Here is a 19,633-nt window from a genome sequence, read left to right on the forward strand (position 1 = left end):
AAATCAAATCAAGTGGGGCTCGAAACTCCCTCTGGAGATAATAAGTTATTTTCATAGTTTGATCAGAATGAGATTTGGCTGTGTCCCATCCTTTCTATGTGGCGTCCTGCAAATTAGGACAGCCATGAAAGCTGTGTAAACTTTCAAGAGGACGAATGGGGACAGTGAAATGTGAGCCCATCAGGGAAACGGTAAACAAAAATGAAAAAATGAGTGGGATGAATGCTGCCAATATATCGTGGGTGTGGAGAAGAAAAAAAACACCCTGGGTTTGGGTAGATGCTTTTGATGCCATATGTTTCTCTCTGCCAGTGACTTTCAGGCAAAGTCGAAGAATGAATAATTCACTTTGGCTTTCTCATTTGTCCGTCTCTTGCTGTTTTTCCTTTCTACCTTTGTTTCCTGCACTTTTTTAACTGTTTTTATTTCCTCTCTGTCTCTGCAGATCACACCTCAGTTGGAGGACTTGGGGACAGTTTTTACGAGTACCTGCTGAAGGCGTGGCTCATGTCAGACAAGACCGACACAGAGGCCCGCAAGACTTATGATGACGCCATTGAGGTACAGCACAACACATCTGTATATGTTTTACAAACAGACACTTCCTTTTAAAGGGATAGTTCAAATCTTTTGAAGTGGGCGGGATTGAACCCGGGGCGCCTGCTCTACCAGGTCATCTAGTGGACACCCCCATTTATGGCCCCCTGCTAATAAATCTGAGGAAGCCACGCCACATTTCACTGAATCTCGACTCTCAATCTTTCAGTTTAACCAGCTTTAACTCGTATGAGACTGCAACAGTCATGAGATCAATCCAGTCCTTATACCAAGGTTTCAGTTTATTTTTTCCAGTTCCCTGTATAATCTTGGGTGCAATAAGGAAGCCTGCAAGAGCCAATCCAAACTGTGCCTTTGCAAGTCGCACTGCTAGAACAGATTTGTCTCCAAGAAGGTGAAAATGTGGCCTACTCTGGTCAAAAATGGGGAAACCCTTAGGGCGCATTCACACCAGGATAGTCCGGGGGACTCATTTCGATTGGGCGGGGAATTCATTTGGTTTGGTTCACTTTTACACTGCGCTTTTTAAAGCGGACCAAACCACCTGGACAACATCACGCAGTTACAACAGCTGCTTGTCTGGGGGCGGCATTGCCCGAAAGGACCACTGACCAGGAAGCAAAAAAGCATGAGGAAGAAGAAAACCCTGCTCATCGATTGGCCAGGACTGAAAACGGAAATCCATCCCCTTCAGCGGGCTTGGTCACCACAAACACAAGGAGCAACACCAAATTTATGCAGTCTTGGGGTTTCTGTTTTTACTTTGGTGTTCAAACCTAGAAGCTGCCCAGTATGAGCAGCAGGCGAGGCAGCGAGCGGTTCGTGCTGTTGGCTTTGTTTTTCTTCTACCCAAAATGCACTGCGCTCTACGTCACTTCCTCTCTTTGGTTTGCTGGATAGTCTGTTTGCATTTCCCACTGTAAGCGAACCGCACCAGGGTTCACTTGCAAGAGAACCGAGACCCCCAGTTTTCAAGCAGACCAGGGTTCGCTCGTTTGGTCTGCACCAGAGTTCGAATGAGCGTTCACACCACTCCAAATGAACCAAACTACCCATGTAATCGGACCAGGGTTCATTTTAAGCAGACCAAATAGCACCAGTGTGAATGGGTCCTTACATTTCCAACACTCATCACTTTGAATCGGACAAAGTTTTGTTCCTGTCCCATTGTTCAGCAAAAGGCAACTGACTATTAATAACGGTAGGGTGACCATATTTTGATTTCCAAAAAAGAGGACACTCGGCCCAGCCACGACATAGCCTACTTAAATGATACTCGCAGTTTACTCAAAGATGCCTTATAATTTTCATAGGCCTATAGCCTATTTAAAGTTTATATGTATGGATAGAAAATTCAGTTATATTACAAAATAATATCTCTCAAAGACAGAAATCAGATAGGCCCCTATAGGGGACACATACACACACTAGAGTGTGGCGATCCGAGCCCGATGGTACCTGACGGGTCGGGCCGGGTTTGGTCAAAATTGTATAAATTGTATTCGGGCTTGGGTCGGATTCGGTCAGCTTTCAGTGAAAATGTAGTGTAAAAATAAATAAAATCCTATTGTCTGTCCTGTTTATTGCTTGGACACTGTTATTTACGTGACAACACCTAAACATAACACACACAGACACACATTGGCTGTTTGTTTCTACCTCTCCCCTCTCTGGAAGTCTCAGACCTCCAGCCGCCCGCCTCCGCCTTGATTAAACGCTGAAAATAAAATAAAAGAGGGAGACAGGTGTCTCCTATTTTATCTTATTTTGTTTTATTTCTCCCTCTCCTCTCGCTGGAAGCCTCGGACCTCCCGCCTCCCACTCCCGTCTCAAACACGGAGGTCTCCCTCTCCGCTGAGCACCAACGGCTCACGCCCAGCCTGTTAAATAGCCTGTAACCACTGTGTGACACAAACCCAGTGCTTTAGTAATTAAATAATGTCGGGCTTGGTTCGGGTTTTGACAGAAATATGCGGCCCGTGCCGCACTCTAACACACACACACAAACTCACACGCACGCACACACAGAAAACCGGACATTATCATCAATTTATAAAGAACCCCTGTACGCCCCGGACAGGACGTGAAAAGTGGACATGTCTGGGCAAAAGAGGACGTTTGGTCAGCCTAAATAACGGTTATAATAAAAAGCTGCACAGCTGCAAATGCAGCTCAAACTGGATTGTGTCTGAGAGGGTCTGAAGAAGAGTTAATGCGATACCTATGATTATGATTGATGATGATCATACTTTTTGCCCCCTCTGTCAGTGATGCGTGTGCCCGTAGCAAAGGTACTGATTTAAAGCATTTAAGTGAGGTGGGCAGGTTACAAAAAGAAGGTGTGCTTGTGTTTTATTCCACCTAAAGTGAGAGCAGATTCAGCAGGGAGCAGATGTCAGTGGTCTGTAGCTGATGAAGATGTCTGTCAATCATTAAGAGTGTCACAGAGTGAGCAGAACAGATGCTACGGAGCGAAGGGCGAGGGATGTGGCTGCATTTTAAATTCTGCACTCACCACTTTGTTCTGTTTTCTTCCTCTTCTTCTTCCCCGCCCTCTTACACATGCACTCAATGTCAATGCCCCATTCACACAACTTAACCCCATTAATACATTCACACACACGTACACACACACTTAATATTCCGTTCACAACCTCTGTTCACATTCTTACTTTAATACTGTCATTCCACATTTTCTGACCTTACCTCTTCTCATATGCACATTCTCACCCAAACACACATTTCACACATCCTGATGTGTTGTTTCATTCGCTGTCTGCATACAAATACACACACACACACACACACGTACACTCATTATTTCATTTGTAACCTCTGTCCACATCCTCACTGAAAACATACTTCTTCATTCAACTTTCTTGGACCGTCTCATACATTCTCATTTACCAAATGCACACACTCTACCTTCCAGGCCATCGAGCGCCACCTGATACGCAAATCCAACGGCGGTCTGACGTTCATTGGTGAGTGGAAGAACGGCCACCTGGAGAGGAAGATGGGCCACCTGGCCTGCTTCGCCGGCGGCATGTTTGCGTTGGGAGCTGACGGCTCGCCCGACGACAAGGCCGGACACTACCTGCAGCTGGGAGCCGAGATCGCACACACCTGCCACGAGTCCTATGACAGGACAGGTGAGCAGACACACACACACACACACAAAGCACTTTGAGTCTGAATGAAACCAGCATGTTAGCAGAGTACAGATTGTCTGTAACTTTATATTTGAAACAACTGTTCAACTACAGAGTTTTTTCTTTGTTTTTTTTTTTTTTACATTTGATTACACTGGTGTTTCTTACACTGAAGCCAATATTATTATTGCTTTTATGTGCAGTAAATGCATTCCTATAACCTCAAAGCCTTGTTTCCACCGAGAAGTTCAGTTCAGTTCGTCAAACATTAAAAAGTATTACTGCGTTTCCACTGTCAAAAGTTGTTGATGGCACCGATAGAACAGTTCAGGTCTGTCACGTAATTGGTCACCTCTGTGTTGAGGTACCTGGCACACTGATCCGATAATGTGAAGCTAGAAACACAGAGGAGATAGTCACCCTTGCTTGACAAGGACTGGTGCACAAACGCACCTGCTATTTTTAAATGTCCCATCGATTGCAACAGAGACTGTAAACACTCCAGTCTGTGTTTTTGTGCTGTCGCCGTGCAACCCCTTTTCTGGGATAATTAACAACATGCAGACGAATATATAATGTTGTGTGTCATGTATTTTTGTATTCTATTTTTATGATCGTGGCGAGTTAAAACAGACAACTACTTCACATATGTGCAACTAAATGAGATGGTGCATCATCTCTATGCAACAACTCTCTGTACTTCTGTTCTGATTTGCAGCTTTTCGGGCTTATTTTGTGGCTGAATATAATTTGTAGCTTCTTAAAATATGAATGAGGATAGTGATAGTGAGATACTGGCTACAGCTGCATTTGTAGTGATAAAATGGCGAAGAACAGAAACAAAATGAGCATCAGATAAGAAATACGCCATGGAATATGTGATAATATGAGCATGTATGTGCGAGCAGCAGCAGCAGCGACCCACCGTCCGACACTGGCACACTGCAAGGACAGAAACAGAAGGCTCGGCAGTGACGTAGCACCTGCTGCAGCGAGCAAACATGCTTTCTCTGGTCATTTTGACTTGACCAGCAGACTTCACTACAAGCCAATCAGCTGTTGAAACAGTTGACGTACTTTACGTTCTAAAACCAGCCGCTGGCAGTTTGACCAGCTGAGTTGCAGGTGACACCATCAGCCGGCTTAAGTTGAGCTCAGATCGGCCAGTTCACATCGCTGCAACTTTTCTCTGCAGTGTTCTAAAACAGTTTGAAGATGTTGTGCAGCTGCAGTGATTTCAGGATCACAAGCAATCAAACTACGTAAAGGGCATAAATTCATAGTGTCTGTCTTAGAAAAGCTTTTTTTAGAGAGACAGAGACAGCAGTAGGTGGATTGGTCATGTTTTTACATTTTCATTTGCTGGAAGAGTAAATATATATATCATCCATTCAAAGGAGACCTTTAGAAAAATACCTGCTCGGGAAGTTTTCCCCAACGAGGATCAATAGTTGTCAGCAAAGAAACACCAGTGTGTGATCTTGCATCATGATTGTATGTGTAAAGTGTGTGTGTGTTTACTTAGAAATCGTGAGGTTGCTCTGAGAAAGAGGGGAGGTTGCCATGGCAACAAATGAAGATGGGGAGACAGAGAAGAGAAAGAGGGCGGGAGGAAGAGGAAGAGGGAACTTTCTGGTTAGGTGGCAGGGAGTTTGATCGCAACGGTCAGGCTGTCTAGAGTTGGGTCTGTTGGTTCTTAATGAGCAGTCACAGCAGCCATCGAGTGTGTGTGTGTGTGTGTGTGTGTGTGTGTGTGTGTGTGTGTGTGTGTGTGTGTGTGTGTGTGTGTCAGAGTGTGTTAATCTTTTCACAGACATTCCTGTCACCACCTCCTTCATCTTCTCAGTAATTTTCCACTCTTAATGTCCATCACACTTAATTGGCAGTGCTTGTAAAAAGATGAAAATCCAGTAAATTCAATGAGTTTGGGGGCTTTTTTTATTTCTTATAATCACACACACACACACACACACACACAAATTCATAATCAGCCCTGACCTGTTATCACCAGCAGCTGAACCATGAAGACAAACAAGGAGCAGAAGATGATGTTTATTTCCTGTCTCTTGTTTCCTGTCTTAATCATTGTTTTCCTGTTCCTGACTTTCTTCCTTTGTCTCTCTGATCCCTGTCATTAACTCTCCCTTCTCCATCTCTCCTCCCCCATCTCACCCTTCCTCTACTCTGCTTGTTCTTCATGTTTGTCCTTTTTCTGTCCTCCCTTCTCCCTCTTGATTGTCTTGTTGCCTCCCTTCTGTCCTTCTCCATCTTCCTGTGTCACCTCTTGTCCCTCCCCTCTTTCCCTCTCTACCATTCCCCACCTCCACCTTTCTTTTCTCCCCCCAGTGTTGAAGCTCGGCCCGGAAGCCTTTAAGTTCGACAGCGGCCTGGAGGCGGTGGCCGTACGGCAGAACGAGAAGTACTACATCCTGCGGCCGGAGGTCATCGAGACCTACTGGTACATGTGGCGGTTCACCCACGATCCCAAATACCGGCAGTGGGGCTGGGAGGCAGCACAGGTAATTAGCAGACATATGTATATAGAGAGAGACATTTTATTATTTTAACATTTTATTGTTGCTCTGTACAACGTGAAGGATCTGGTGAGACATCTGTTGGATTTGCTCCGCAGCTCAAAACAAGAATATTTGTAAGCTGCGTTCTCCGAGAACAAAAAGCAGCTAAAGCTTTCAGAGCTGTTAAATGCAGACGGCCATGAAAAAGAAAAAGTCTAATGGAAAAGTTCGCTCCATCAATCATCAGGTCTTGCTGGAATGTCAGACTCGAGAAAACAGTTGCACACAACATCACAGAGGAGAGGGAGCAAATTCCAGAGGGATTTGTGGGAAATGTAGTGTAATAACGGTATAATTACACCAGGGGAAATGAGACTATATAACAGTTTGAATAAGATCTTGTAATGGTAATAAGCAGTTTTCAAAAGTAGTCTTTTTTGGCATCTTTGACTATGTTGCTATGGGGAAATTTGAAGATAGCTGACTTTTGGTTTTCCTTTCTAAATGTTTCTCTCTTAATACTGTGCTTGTTTGGGATCAGCTCCAGAAAATGGATGGATGCATGTTTGTAGTGATCCAAAGTACAGCTTTCAGTGTGGATCTAATTTTTAAATGTCCAAGTCCCAAGCGGAGTACTTTGTTTTTTTTTTAAGTATATACATTGGATATTTCAGAAATAACAACTCCAGTTCGTTTGCCCCCTCAGTGCAGTTCGTTTGTGCAGGTGTGAACACAGCAATCACACTCAGGTGTGCACCAAAACTACCAGACCGAGACATTCTTGTAGAGGTGGTCTCAGTCCGGTTACAAATGAACTTTGGTGCGGTTCGTTTGTGGTGAGAAGGTGTTCCAACCTGGATCTGAACCAACTGCAGTCACATGACACATTGTTTGGGTTAAACATGAGCATGTTACAGCCTCGTTTTCAAACTGTATGCTTTGACTAAAATGAACAATGACAGCAATATAGTCCACGATGAGCAGCGCTAAAATCAACCTGCGTAGTTGTCCCTCCATTGTGACATTAGAAAGTGTCACATTTATCTTGCAAGTGTACTCTTCTTCAACGTTTGCTTTACTTCCTGGATTTTTCCCACATGGAAATTCTGACCAATCAAGAGCAGCTTTCTCACACAAGGCATTTGATCTGGTCCGCTTGTAAATGCTGCTGTGAGAACACGAACCAACTCTAGGCAATTATACAACTTTGTGACAAAATGAGTCCCTGATTCAGACCAAAGCAAGACAACTCTAGGTCTGAAAGCACCCTTAATTACGTGTAGCTTTAAGCCTTGATGACATTTTAGCAGAAAATGTGACCCCGCACAGTTGTCATGAGCAAGGAGATTAGGCATAGAGACCAAAACAGTTTTGTGAACCAGGCCGTAAACATGTTTATTTTTGCTGTAAAGTTGGGAATTTTAACATGGGGGTCTATGGGGATTGACTCGCTTTTGGAGCCAGCCTCAAGTGGCCATTAGAGGAACTGCAGTTGTGTGCATTTCAGCCCCAGATGTTGCCACTTTTTTAACATTACATTATCTTTATGCATGACAACATTTTCTCCATATTTCAAAGAAAAAATCTGTCTTTTCCTCGTGGTGGCTTAAGTCAGCTTGTCTGTTGTTCAACACTTATAAAGACTTTTAAACCAACATCCAGCTGTAGGTGTCTGAGTACTTCTGACAGTTTTAATGCAGCGTTTAGCCTTAAGTGAGCATAAAGAGAGTACATTCGTGATCATATTCTACAGTGGCTGAACGGGGTTGGACAGTTCAGTTTTTCTTTGTTGCATGTATTGATTTATTAAAAGCACAGTCACAGATGAAATGAAAGAGTCTTAGCGGGCAGCACCAGTGTCAGCTTCACGCTCTCACCTTTTAACAGTTATAGATAAATATTAAAAGCGATTCCATTTGCACCATTAAACTCTGTGCTGTCTGTTCAGAAAGGAAGTATTCTACGATAATTTCACCCCACGAATTCCCCTTTCTTCTCTATGTGATTTGGGCGTCTGAGCTCCTTTATATTCTTTTATGTGCTTTGTATCCGTTGGAAAGTGAAAGTATTCAAGTATTGAGCCGAGCTTGTTTTGCTGCAGTCAGAACTGTGATTTAATATCGACTTTTGAGTCAGTAGATGAGTTTGAATCAGAAGGTCAGACTGTGTGTAATTGCGAGGCTTCATTTGTCTCTCCAGCAAAATAAAAAGCTGTTTTCATGCCCTTTCCCCTGTGCCTATGACAACCTGTGGCGGGGAGATGTTTTAAGCTTCATTTGAGCTTGTGAAACCAGATTAAGTGCCGGTCGCATCAAGTGTTATCACCCAGTTTCTCACAGTAAAGCACACAGGGAGAGGAGCACACGTACCTGCAGGTGAATGTTAATCTTTCAGATGTTATTAGTTATTTATTCTTCCCCCTTGTGTTTTAATATGAAAAGCTTTATGAAAGTAGAGCAGAAATGAAAGCCCTCTGTCTCCTCTTCACTCCCCTGCTCCACTCCTAACAGAGGATTAAAGAGCTCGTCTTCTACACAGCAGTCAATGTGTCTTCTCTGTCTAAATCTCAGCCGGCCTGCTCGTCATCTTTTTTTTTTCTCTCCCTCTCTCCTGCTCTTTTATACTCAGTTTTTCTTTCTTTCTCCTGCCAATCTTCTTGTCACCTATTTTTCCTCCATTTTGAAGCAGTGAAACTACTTCTCTTTGTTTTTCTGAGTGGGAGTAAGTGCGTACGTGCTCCCGTGGAAAGCAAATACATTTGGCAAAGTGTGTTTATAATGTGTGATTGTACCGAGTTTGAGTGACACTGAAAAGAGCTGGTGCTAAAGGGCTCATCTTTGCCTCTACTTCATATTTTATTATGCTATATACATGCATACTAATGTAGATGACAGATTATATAAGTTGTTCTGGTCTTATTTAATTTTGTTCCTCCATAGTTTTATGTTTGTTTAGCGTATTGATGTTTAAAGGTTGCTATGTTTAAGTAAAGCTTACAGTACAGTATAAGATAAGAGAAAAAGATGGTGTCTGACAGGGGCTTGGTATTGATCTTCTTGTTATAGCATTTGGGTGAGAAAAAAAAATACCGTTACTTTCTGCAGATATAGGATGCAGCAAACTTTTTTTTTCTTATTAAACTATGATGTATTTTCATATCATTTTTTGTTAAGATAAAATGAAGCAGCAACATCCTGGGCTGAAAAATAAGGCGCCAATACAAAAGTGCCAAAAACTGCAGTTCCTCTAATGGCCACTTGAGGCTGGCTCCAAAAGCGAGTCAATCCCCATAGACCCTCATGTTAAAGTGCCCAACTTTACTGCAGAAAGAAATGTGTTTACAGCCTGGTGCAAAAACAGTTTTGGTCTCTGTAGCTAATTTGAACATTCGTGACAACTGTACAGTGGTTAATTTTTATATAACAACCCACTGAAACGTTATTAAGGCGTAAAGTAATTCATAATTAAGTTCATGCCCACTTTGAGTGAAAGGTAGCTGTTGTCCGTTGACAAGTCGCTACCACAGCAACAGTGTTGGTGTTGGTTTTAGGCATAGCCGCAGCTGTTCCTTTCGAGTTTGTTTTCAATAAATGGAAGTTAATTGTAACGTTTGGGTCGTCTAAAAAAAGTCTTGTTTAGCATTTAGCTGATAACCAGTACCGATATAAATATATCCACATTTGTCCCCACCTAATTTTAATGATCATCTAGTCTCCTGTGCAGTGGAATTAGCATTGTATTATACATGCATACTCTTATTGTGACAGCCCATCAGCAGATGGAGACGAGAAATACAATACTTTCCAATGTATGTAACATTAATTTATTTACTGTGTAAAATAAGAAAAAGCATGTTGGCCAATTCTGATTCATTTTAAAGCAAATACCGGTCAATACCGATGACGTGCCGATATTAACGTGCAGTCATAGTTCTAAGCCTGTTTTTTGCTAGCAAAAATTAGCATTAGCACTACCTTAATCAACCATAGATTTAAATGCACTGTGCTAAATAGGCTAGCAGCTAGCGTTGGAGTTAGCTCCACCCTCTCATCCAAATATGGTCACTTCTAGCTCCAAAAATTTCAGATGGCAACGGACAAAATACCAAGCCTGAAACTTCAAACTGTAGTACACAAGCCAGTGGTTGACACTGATTATTTTATACAGTCTGTGGGTAAAATAGAGAAAATAAATGACTTACTCTGTATCTTGCCACATATGTAGAAGTTCAGAGTTACTCACTTCATACTTGGTTTTACTGATGTGTTAGCAGTGGCTGATTCTGGCACAGACTTCCTCCCCAACACACAGTTTCTTTCAAATATTTAAATCCATAATTCTTTTAGTTATTCACGTCTTTTGTGTTTTGTGAAGCAGCTCAATTCCTGACATATTGTAAACACCATACATGTGCCTGAACATGTACAGAACCAGTGTATTTAGTCTGAAGCTCAGGCATCACTGACACTGAATCCTCCGTATCCTTCCTATTCCAAATTTTATTCATTGTATAAATTATTAAGTCAGAGGTTCTGATCATCTGTCAGAGACCCCTCAGTCGACTGAGATTGCTTCAAGTTGAGCAGTCTGTTTTTTCTTAATTCATTTATTTGCGTGTCAGTGTACTTCTGGGAAGGTTTTGGTCCCCAGATTTGCTGCGGAGCAAACGCTCTTGACTTCTATGCTACTCTTTGATACAGACAGCTTCGGACGTGATGCAGTGGCACAGAGGAGAAGAGACTTTGCACCAAAAGGCTCCAAGATAACATGTATCTTCTCTCTTCTGCTTAGAAGTGGTGAATTAACAGCTCACAGATACTTTAAACGACACAGTTTCTGGCTTTTGTTTGATATCTAGTGTCGGCAAAAAATGTTGTTGTACATTTCTGATCCATTGTTAGCGCAATTAGCTTGTTTACTATACTACTGAATGCTGTTGTCACACTGAACATCCCCCTGAGCCTGTTGCAACTCAAAAACTTAAAATAGAAAAAAAAACAAATCATCAGCCAGATCTTTACAGTTTACAGTTATGTGTGATTAGAGTGAGAAATCAACATACGTTACCACTTACTGACTTTTCTTTTGTTACTTTTCCAGTTTGCATATTCAAAACCTGCCTAGATTGAGTATTTAAAATGGATTTGGGACATCTCGGATACTTTCAGGCTTTCTGCCTTTTCTTTTCTCTCCTCTGCAGTTTTATTCCATCTTCTAAAATGTTTCCTGTCTCTATCATTTTGTGTCTTTTCATGTTTCTTCCTCGTTTCTTTCACACACTCATAACTTTCTCACACAACACCTGAGGCTCTCTCAATGTTCACACGAAGCTCGTCGTCCTACTCTCTTCTTCTGTTGGTCTCTTTATCCCCCACACATGCACACACTTCTCACAAACACCTGCGATCTTCTCTGTATGTTGCCTCAAAGCTCAGCTCCCCCCCCACACCTCCCCTGCACCTCAGCTGCATCCATCTGCTGCACCGAACCTGCTTCTGTTTGTCACGCTTCCTCTTTTCACAGCAGCTATTACCACTGACTGGCTTTTACCTGTGTGTGTGTGTGTGTGTGTGTGTGTGTGTGTGTGTGTGTGTGTAAAGCCCAAGCCCAGCTGCTGTAATGTGAAATGTGTCCTCACTTAGCAGCTGCAGACACACTGCTCCTCCTTCTCCTACAGGTAGACTTTTTATCAGATAATTTATTTAGCACAGATGGTCAATGTGCGTGTGTGTGTTCTGCATATATAGGTACAGTTTTACTGGGTATACTGTTACCCAGTAAGATGATTTGAAGTTCCCAGGCTGCTGAGTGTTTGTTCAAGTTAAACATAGACTGTCTAAAATAATGGAAGTAGCCAACATGATGTCACTCATTGGCTTTGAAGCCGTGAGTTTGGCATTTTGGCCGTCACCATCTGGGTTTTTTTGGAGCCAGAAGTGACCATATTTAGACAAGAGGGTGGAGCTGTGGAGGAGCGTGGTGTGGATCTGACACAATCGCCCTTATTACACAGAGATCCCGCAAAACTGCTCCAACAAAGCCGCTTTAACATGTCACCTCTGCTTTTTTATACAAAAGCAAACAGCATAATGCTGCCACAGTGTTTGTTTTAGAAGCAAAAGCTGTGTGACATGTGAAACAACAACGTCAGTTTCTATTATGATGTACAGAGTATTTGTGAGGCAGCGTTTTCTTAATGATAACAACAGTCATTTACCGTCCCTGTTATATAGCAGTTGATCTCATCCGCTGCTTGGAGAATATCAGGCTCCTACACTTCATTGTCTTACCAACCTGTGGTCATTTTCAGCTGCTGTTCTTCTTTGAGTTAGCTGCTAACTGCTGCCAGCATTTCAGGCAGTGGGTTGCACATAAAACACGTTGTCAAATGTCACACCTGGGCACCCAGTAGTTCAGCGTGTAGAGCGGGCATGCCATGTACAAATGCAGTGTCCTTGCCACAGCGGCCACAGGTTCACTTCCAACCCATGATGATAATCTGTGATGCAATGATGCAACATTCCCACTTTGATCAGGCAGTGTAAAAGGGGTGTGATGACACCTTGTAGACAGCCTGTCCATCAACATCACAAACATTACATTACATAACATTAACATTTAAACAGGGGAGTAATATAAAAATTCACCCCTCGTACAGTTGTCATGAACGAGGAAATTAGCCACAGAGACCAAAACTCGTTTTTGTACCAGGCTGTAAACATGTTTATTTCTGCTGTAAAGTTGGGCAAGTATTTCAACATGGAGGTCTGGCAGGATTTACTGACTCTTAGAGCCTCAAGTGGCCGTTACAGGAACTGCAGCCTTTATGATTTTTGGCACTTTCACATTGGCTTCATTTTCAGCTTCAGAGGTTGCTGCTGGGACTTAAATGTGTGTTTCAAGCACTCAGACTTAACGAAGGATATACGTGGCTTGATATGGCCATGTATGTGTGTGTCTGGGTGTGTGTGTGTGTGTGTGTGCGTGTGCGTGTTGGAAACTGCAGTGTGGATCCAGAAGGACAAAGGCACGTCGAGCGCAGCAGCCCATGAATAACAGGAATTACCGTCCAAACTCCTTGCGATGGAAATCTGCTGACAGCAAAACGGTCACTCGAGGGCAGGATGGAGGGAGAAGACTCGTGTGTGTGTGTGTGTGTGTGTGTGAGAGAGACACTGAGAGACAAGGACAGACATAATGCTTTCAATTACATGCGTTAATAGTGAAAGTCAATAAGGTATGAGCAGCAGTGTAATGCAGCCAGAATTTTTATGGCGGCACCAATTTCACTGTAACAAGTTCTCATTGCAAATCAATAGAGCACACAGGTACAGTAATAGCTTACTGTCAGAGTCACCAGCTGGACGATCACTGCATTTTTAATGAGGTATTGCTGACTCGTTACCGTGTGTTTATGTGTGCAGGCAGGGGAAGCACCTGCTCACAAACTGGGCTTGTTCTCTAGTAGACGACACATATTTCACTCCTCAGAGCCGAACTCGACATTTAGTCAGTAGGGCATCACTGAGGTGTGCTCTGTGGGGAAAAGGTGCCATGATATGTGACATTTTCTTGGTGTCGTGGCTCACTTTTTTGCCACTCTTTCGGGGAAACTGTACGATTATGATAGTGCAGGGGTTCTCAGTACTTTGCAACTCAAAGACGCAGTGTGTCAGACTTAGATTTAGTGGCATCTAGCAGTGAGGATTGCAGTTTTCAACCAGCTGAAACTTCTCCCAATTAGAATTCCTTCAGTGTTTATTGCTCACGAGGTTTTTAACGACATCTCAGAATCTCCAAACATAACGGACCAGGTGTTAATAAAAACGTGTTACAAATCAATATTTCTTCTATGCCGTTTGACACATCGCAGACAGGCCACTCACCCAGCGCCTGCCATGTGTGTTCACCTTTTTTCTTTGATAACTTGATGTGTGCTCGTCTCATTTCCAAACCGGACATTCAGGAGGTTTTTACTAGGAGCTGAATTATTCGCAGAGGTCTCTTCTGCTCCAAAACAAACAGGCCCGGTAGTTTAAACCAGTAAATATATAGAATAAAGCAGTTTAACATTACAAATCAGTGCTTTTCTGAAGGCTGTTCAGCATGTCGGAGCTGGGCCATTAGGCTGGCAACTGCTAATATGTGCTCACCTATTTTTCTCTGATAAGATCCAGATGATCAGGAGGTTTGTACCGTGAGCCAAATTATCCACAGAGATCTTTTCCTCTCCAAAACAAACAGACCCAAGGCCACTTTCAGTGACAGGTCATCTGCAAGGCATCACTACAGTCTATGAGTCAGATCTACCCCTCGCTTCTCCATGGCTCCACGCTCTCATCCAAACATGGTCACTTATGGCTCCAAAAATCCAAGATGGTGACGGCCAAAATGCCAAACTCTAGGCTTCAAACCTGGAGTCCACAGACCAGTGGGTGATGTCACGGTGGCTGCGCCCATCATTTTCACAGTCCATGTTTCTGTCAGTATTCAGTGGTCTGTATTCCAGGATTTAGACAACTCTCAGTGAAACAAAGGGTGTTTCAGTCGTTGATCAAAGGTTAAGGTCATTGTGGCCTTGTTTCTGTCTCATTCTTGTAAACAAGACATCTCAAGAAGGCCGTCAGGGAATTATCTTGAAGTTTGGCACAAACATTCACTTGGACTCAGCAATGAACTGATTGGAATTTGGCGGCCAAAGTGGAGGGTCACTGTCACCTCATAAAATATCTAGGTTTGATATTTGAATGGAAATGAGCAGAAATAAAGCAATAAATAGCATCTGTTTTATGAGAGGTGTTGGAAATCGGTATCTAAGGTTAGTTGTGTTACAGGCCATTTGCTGTCACTGCGGAATTTGTTGTCATAGTAACACAGAGGTGTTTTCTGGATGCAACAGGCCAGTAACTGATGATTTCTGTGAGTTGCAGTGAAGCAAATGGAGGCATGAAACCATTTAAATGTCCCAGGCTCTGCTGTTATCTGACTGTCTGGCTGTCCTCCATGTTTGTTGTTTTTGTTGTTGTAGAAACATCGACATCACATCTGTCGCATTTGGAGGATCGGAGATAAACCCTCGAAAGCTAAAGTGAATGGACAGAGAGGGGATTTACATCACAATTCAAACCACCTACGAAAGTAGCTTAGATTTGTCCTAAAAAGGCCGGACACCATGTGTCTTTGTGTTGGGATTTAAAGAAGATCTCAGATTCAACCTCGCCCTGAATGTAGCTTAAAACCCCATGCACACACAGATTACATGTTGTTTTCTTTATTGCAGACAGCTGGTAAAAACTCAGCTAAAAACTGAGAACAAAAGATGTGTTTAGAAAGCAGCATCTCACATTTTCCAATCAACTCTCATTTTGCCGTTCACTGGAAAATCTGTACACGAAATTGCAAAGACAACCTGATTAGGAGATTGTAAGACGGACCCCTGAGAGACGCCACAGGCTCTGCATCGCTTAAAGGAAACTTTTACTTTGCCATTATGCTACTGCTCCCCTCAGATGCAGCATTACGTGAAACAAATGAGCGTTCCCTCATTATGAAGCTGCTTTGTGTCGAGGAGGGACGAAACAAAATGTTGGAGAATAAATTGTAAATGCAGGGGAGGCGTTTGTGGTAATCTTCTTTTCCTCCCATTTTTCTACAGCTGCTGCTTCCTGTACGGGTCTCCCCAGGACGCGCTCTAATCTGTCACAAGCAAAGGAATTAATTATAGCATGCTTTTGTAAGCTTATTAAAATTGTGCTCTCCATCTCCCCCCCACCTTTTCTCTTTGCCCTTTTCTTTCTCCTCGTTTTTCTTTCTCTCTGTGATCTTCTGTCATTCTCTTACCTTTTTTCTTTCTTATTCTCTCCATCTTTCGCTATCTCCTAACTTCCTTCATTCTTCCACAACCCTTCCCATCTTCATCCACCTCCTTTTCTCCTTCCACTTGTGTTCTCTTTCCTCTCCTTCCCCCTCTTCCTTCCCTTCCCTCTCCTCGTCTCCTCCAGGCCATCGATAAGTACTGCAGGGTGAGTGGAGGTTTCTCCGGGGTGAAGGACGTCTACTCCTCCAACCCGACCTACGACGACGTGCAGCAGAGCTTCTTCCTGGCCGAGACGCTCAAGTAAGCCTTAATAGTTTGATTAATTGGCTCGATCTACGAATAATCAGTACGTTTGATGATTAATTAATCACTTTGCTGATGAATGCTATAATTTGGTGGGTGGGTGGAGGGGCTGGCTGATTGAAAGGACTTGTCAGCAGAAAGTGATTGCAACAATTACCTGCTCATATTTGGAGGAATTTTGAAAAATAAATGAGCAGATTTTCTTTTCTTCCCAAGATAAAAGCAGCAGCGTGTCAGTCACAGACCTTCACCAGGAATCCTTTTAACATTGTTTTCAGCAGATAATGAAAAGTTAAATCACTTCCAACTTCAAAAGCAAGCCTCAAACATGAAATCTGCTTTGGTTTAAAGTCCTAATAATTGTTAAAATTTCAGTCTTGGGTTGATTTGGTGATAATGCCATTAACGGTGGTACCAGGAAGTGTGTTTTAATACGACACCAGACACTCATTGGGCAGCTACTCTGTCAAAAATACAACAGAAAAGTAGAAGATATAACAAAGAATTCAGTCAATAATTGCCCTTTTTCCATCGTGACATGAGCAACCACAACCTGATTTTATGCTGCACAAGTTTGTCATGTTTCCTGCGACCAATACAATTAAAGACACCCCATGTTTCACCAGTTAGATGCTTTTAATAAGTTTTTGTTTGCTTGTTGGGAGAGTGAACATGAAAGAATAAGACTTGATAGTTGTGAGATAAAATTCAAACATTAATGCTGGAGTACATACACATGGTTTCTTGTGAATCCCTTCTTCAGGTGAAGGCTTGCAGGCTCCAAACCGTAGTTGGGAACACTCTGGCTTATTAACATTAAATTAGCTTGGCTTATTATTAGCTGGTAGCTAGCTTCTAGCGGTCCGTACCACTCTGCAGAAGGAAGGATGGCAAGGTGTTCGGGTGCAGTTCACCAACAATGACTATTGCAGTTGTCACCACACAACAACAAACATGGCCTCATGAGATTTAGCAGCAGCCCTGAGCTCATCTAGACACTTAATTCTGCTGCTATCATCACTCTTTGCCGCCTGCTGTCTTCACCATGACACACCGAGAGCACGCTGAAGCTCATGTCACACCCTCACAGGTTACCCACAAGGCCACCGCCCTTATTGGAAACAAGGTGATTATAATCCAGTGTGAGAATGGCGGACCCTGCCACCAACAACGAAAACTAATTTACTATTATTACTACTATTGTCTGAAATAACAGCACATAACCACTTTGATTGACTGTTCCAAAGCATGCAGATCAAAAGCTGGAATCAGAAACATGTTTGATCATGAAAACTTTCAAGATTTTAACTTTAAGACAGGGATTCTCAAAGTTTTGATGGCTGAGTGCCAATTTAGGGAGCCAGCATATGACTGAGGGACACACAGGTTCAGGCCACTTTGACCAAGCAGTCCCCTAATAACTCACTGAACAACACTTAGCAGCTAGCACATACAGAGCTTGCCTGTGTTACACCTTTGCTAGCTGTCACAAGATTTCTGAAGACTGTACAGCACACAAGCCTTATTGAAACTGTCTGCACTCATAAACTTATCATAGGACTTGTGATTGGACTCATAATTGCATTTAACATGAAATTCCTTGAGCATCAAAATCACCTGTTTGCAGAAAAGGCAGATCACTTATCCAGAGTTAATTCATGTTCCCTGAAACCTCTTTTTCTCTATAAACGTACAGCGTTTTGTTCCACGGTGGCTTTTCCATCTCACTTCCACATTTAACTGCAGAGTTATCCACGGAAATCACTAATGGTAGCTAACAGCACTACCATTAATGACAGGAAGTAATGTCTGACACTCATGAGGTGCCTCTAGTTGCAACCGCTAACTTTCTAGAAATTGTCATCTCTAACCTGACAGACGCTTTTCAGAAGGACGCAGTTTGACGCGGTAGCTGTATTAAATGTAAGCTATTAAAAGTGAAAGTATTGTAAAGGACTGGATGTTAAGATATAATGCATGCATTTTATGTCACATTTTGGGGCCTCACAAAATGTGTCCGAGGGCAGCCACTGGCCCGAGGTCCACACTTTGAGCACCTATGCTTTAAGAGCACATTTTAAGTGAACAAAACATAGTTGTACACTAAAACGCGAGAAGTGTTGTCCCTAGCACACACTGGACACGTCGCACTGCAGCTAGTTTTAACAGACGACCACACAAAGTTATTGCTATTTTTACTGAAAGATCTTCCTCCACCTCTGCGTTAGCTCAAAATTATGCGTGGACAGCGCCTAATGAAACTTGATTTCTCACCCAAAGAGCCGAAAACCAGAGCTGTGACTCACCAGGCAATATCTTTTTGGCCACTGTCTTTACACTGACTGGATTGGGGGACGTTTAGTTCGGGATATTTCTCAACCTCAATGAGTCTCTCTTCATTCATTCTTTGTCACACATGAGATATAGCAACAGCTACAGAGTTCTCTTTATGCGTCAGCGGTGAGATGAAGAGTCGAGCTGCCATAGTAGCGGAGAAAAGGAGCAGGGGGTACATGCAGGCACAGAGCAAGAGGGTGAAAATGCCCTTAATTCCAGGGATGAGGATGGAAATAGGGCGGTGGCGTAAATTGCTGCGGGGCAGTGTGTCCAGGAGCGCCGACACATGTCTGCCGGCGTGGGGTTGTACATCGAAAATAATAGGGACGTCTTTTTTGATGCCACTTCTTTTTTGATTGTGCTAAAATCATCATAGTATACAATGTTTAGGATATGTTCATTTGTCCATCTCCAATAAAAACATGAAAGTAGAGAAGGACTTAAATTTTGATGACTACCTTAAATTGATGCAGACAAGGTATAAATATAGCATACAGCACCACACACTTTAGAAGAAACACGTTCGACAGAGCAGAAAACGCTCCTGTTGCTTAGTGACATAAAGAACACAGATGCCTTATGGTCGTGTGAAAACTTTTAATTTATCTGTATCTAAGGCCTTTAAACTGGTAGGATTAAAAGATGCGTCATAAACCATACTAGTGGCTACTTAATCTTCATGTATTGTTCATTTCTCATTATTACAGAGGCAGTCACATGACCGTATCAGCATTACTCTTCTGAGGGTATTAATGAAAGTTAACACACCAGCATCTGTTGGTTTTTTCTTTCTATTTTTATTTATTGCCAAGACATATTTTAAATGCTGATTAATGCAAAGGGCAGCTCTGATGTCTCTGGTGCATCATCATCATCACTGAAGGATGAAGAGGCTCTGAATGCAGCCGGTGACCCACTAATGTGGCTCTCTGATTCCCCCTGCTGGCCGC

At 42.7% G+C, this 19,633-nt stretch overlaps 1 protein-coding gene across 2 annotated transcripts in view; it reads left to right on the top strand.

Annotated features, from left to right (window-relative positions):
- Positions 1 to 19,633, top strand: part of man1a2 (mannosidase, alpha, class 1A, member 2) — a 399,576-nt gene that overhangs the window by 189,747 nt on the left and 190,196 nt on the right. For both annotated transcript variants that reach the window (XR_007450829.1, XM_049595084.1), the window contains exons 10-13: positions 446 to 561; positions 3,491 to 3,710; positions 6,057 to 6,229; positions 16,228 to 16,343. Coding sequence is in view for 1 of the 2 variants with exons in the window: in XM_049595084.1 (XP_049451041.1) it covers positions 446 to 561; positions 3,491 to 3,710; positions 6,057 to 6,229; positions 16,228 to 16,343 (625 nt within the window). In the remaining variant the exon portion in view is untranslated. The remainder of the gene's footprint in view (positions 1 to 445; positions 562 to 3,490; positions 3,711 to 6,056; positions 6,230 to 16,227; positions 16,344 to 19,633) is intronic.

The sequence above is a fragment of the Epinephelus fuscoguttatus genome, linkage group LG13, assembly GCF_011397635.1.
Source record: "Epinephelus fuscoguttatus linkage group LG13, E.fuscoguttatus.final_Chr_v1".
In the NCBI taxonomy this organism is placed as follows: Eukaryota; Metazoa; Chordata; class Actinopteri; order Perciformes; family Serranidae; genus Epinephelus; species Epinephelus fuscoguttatus.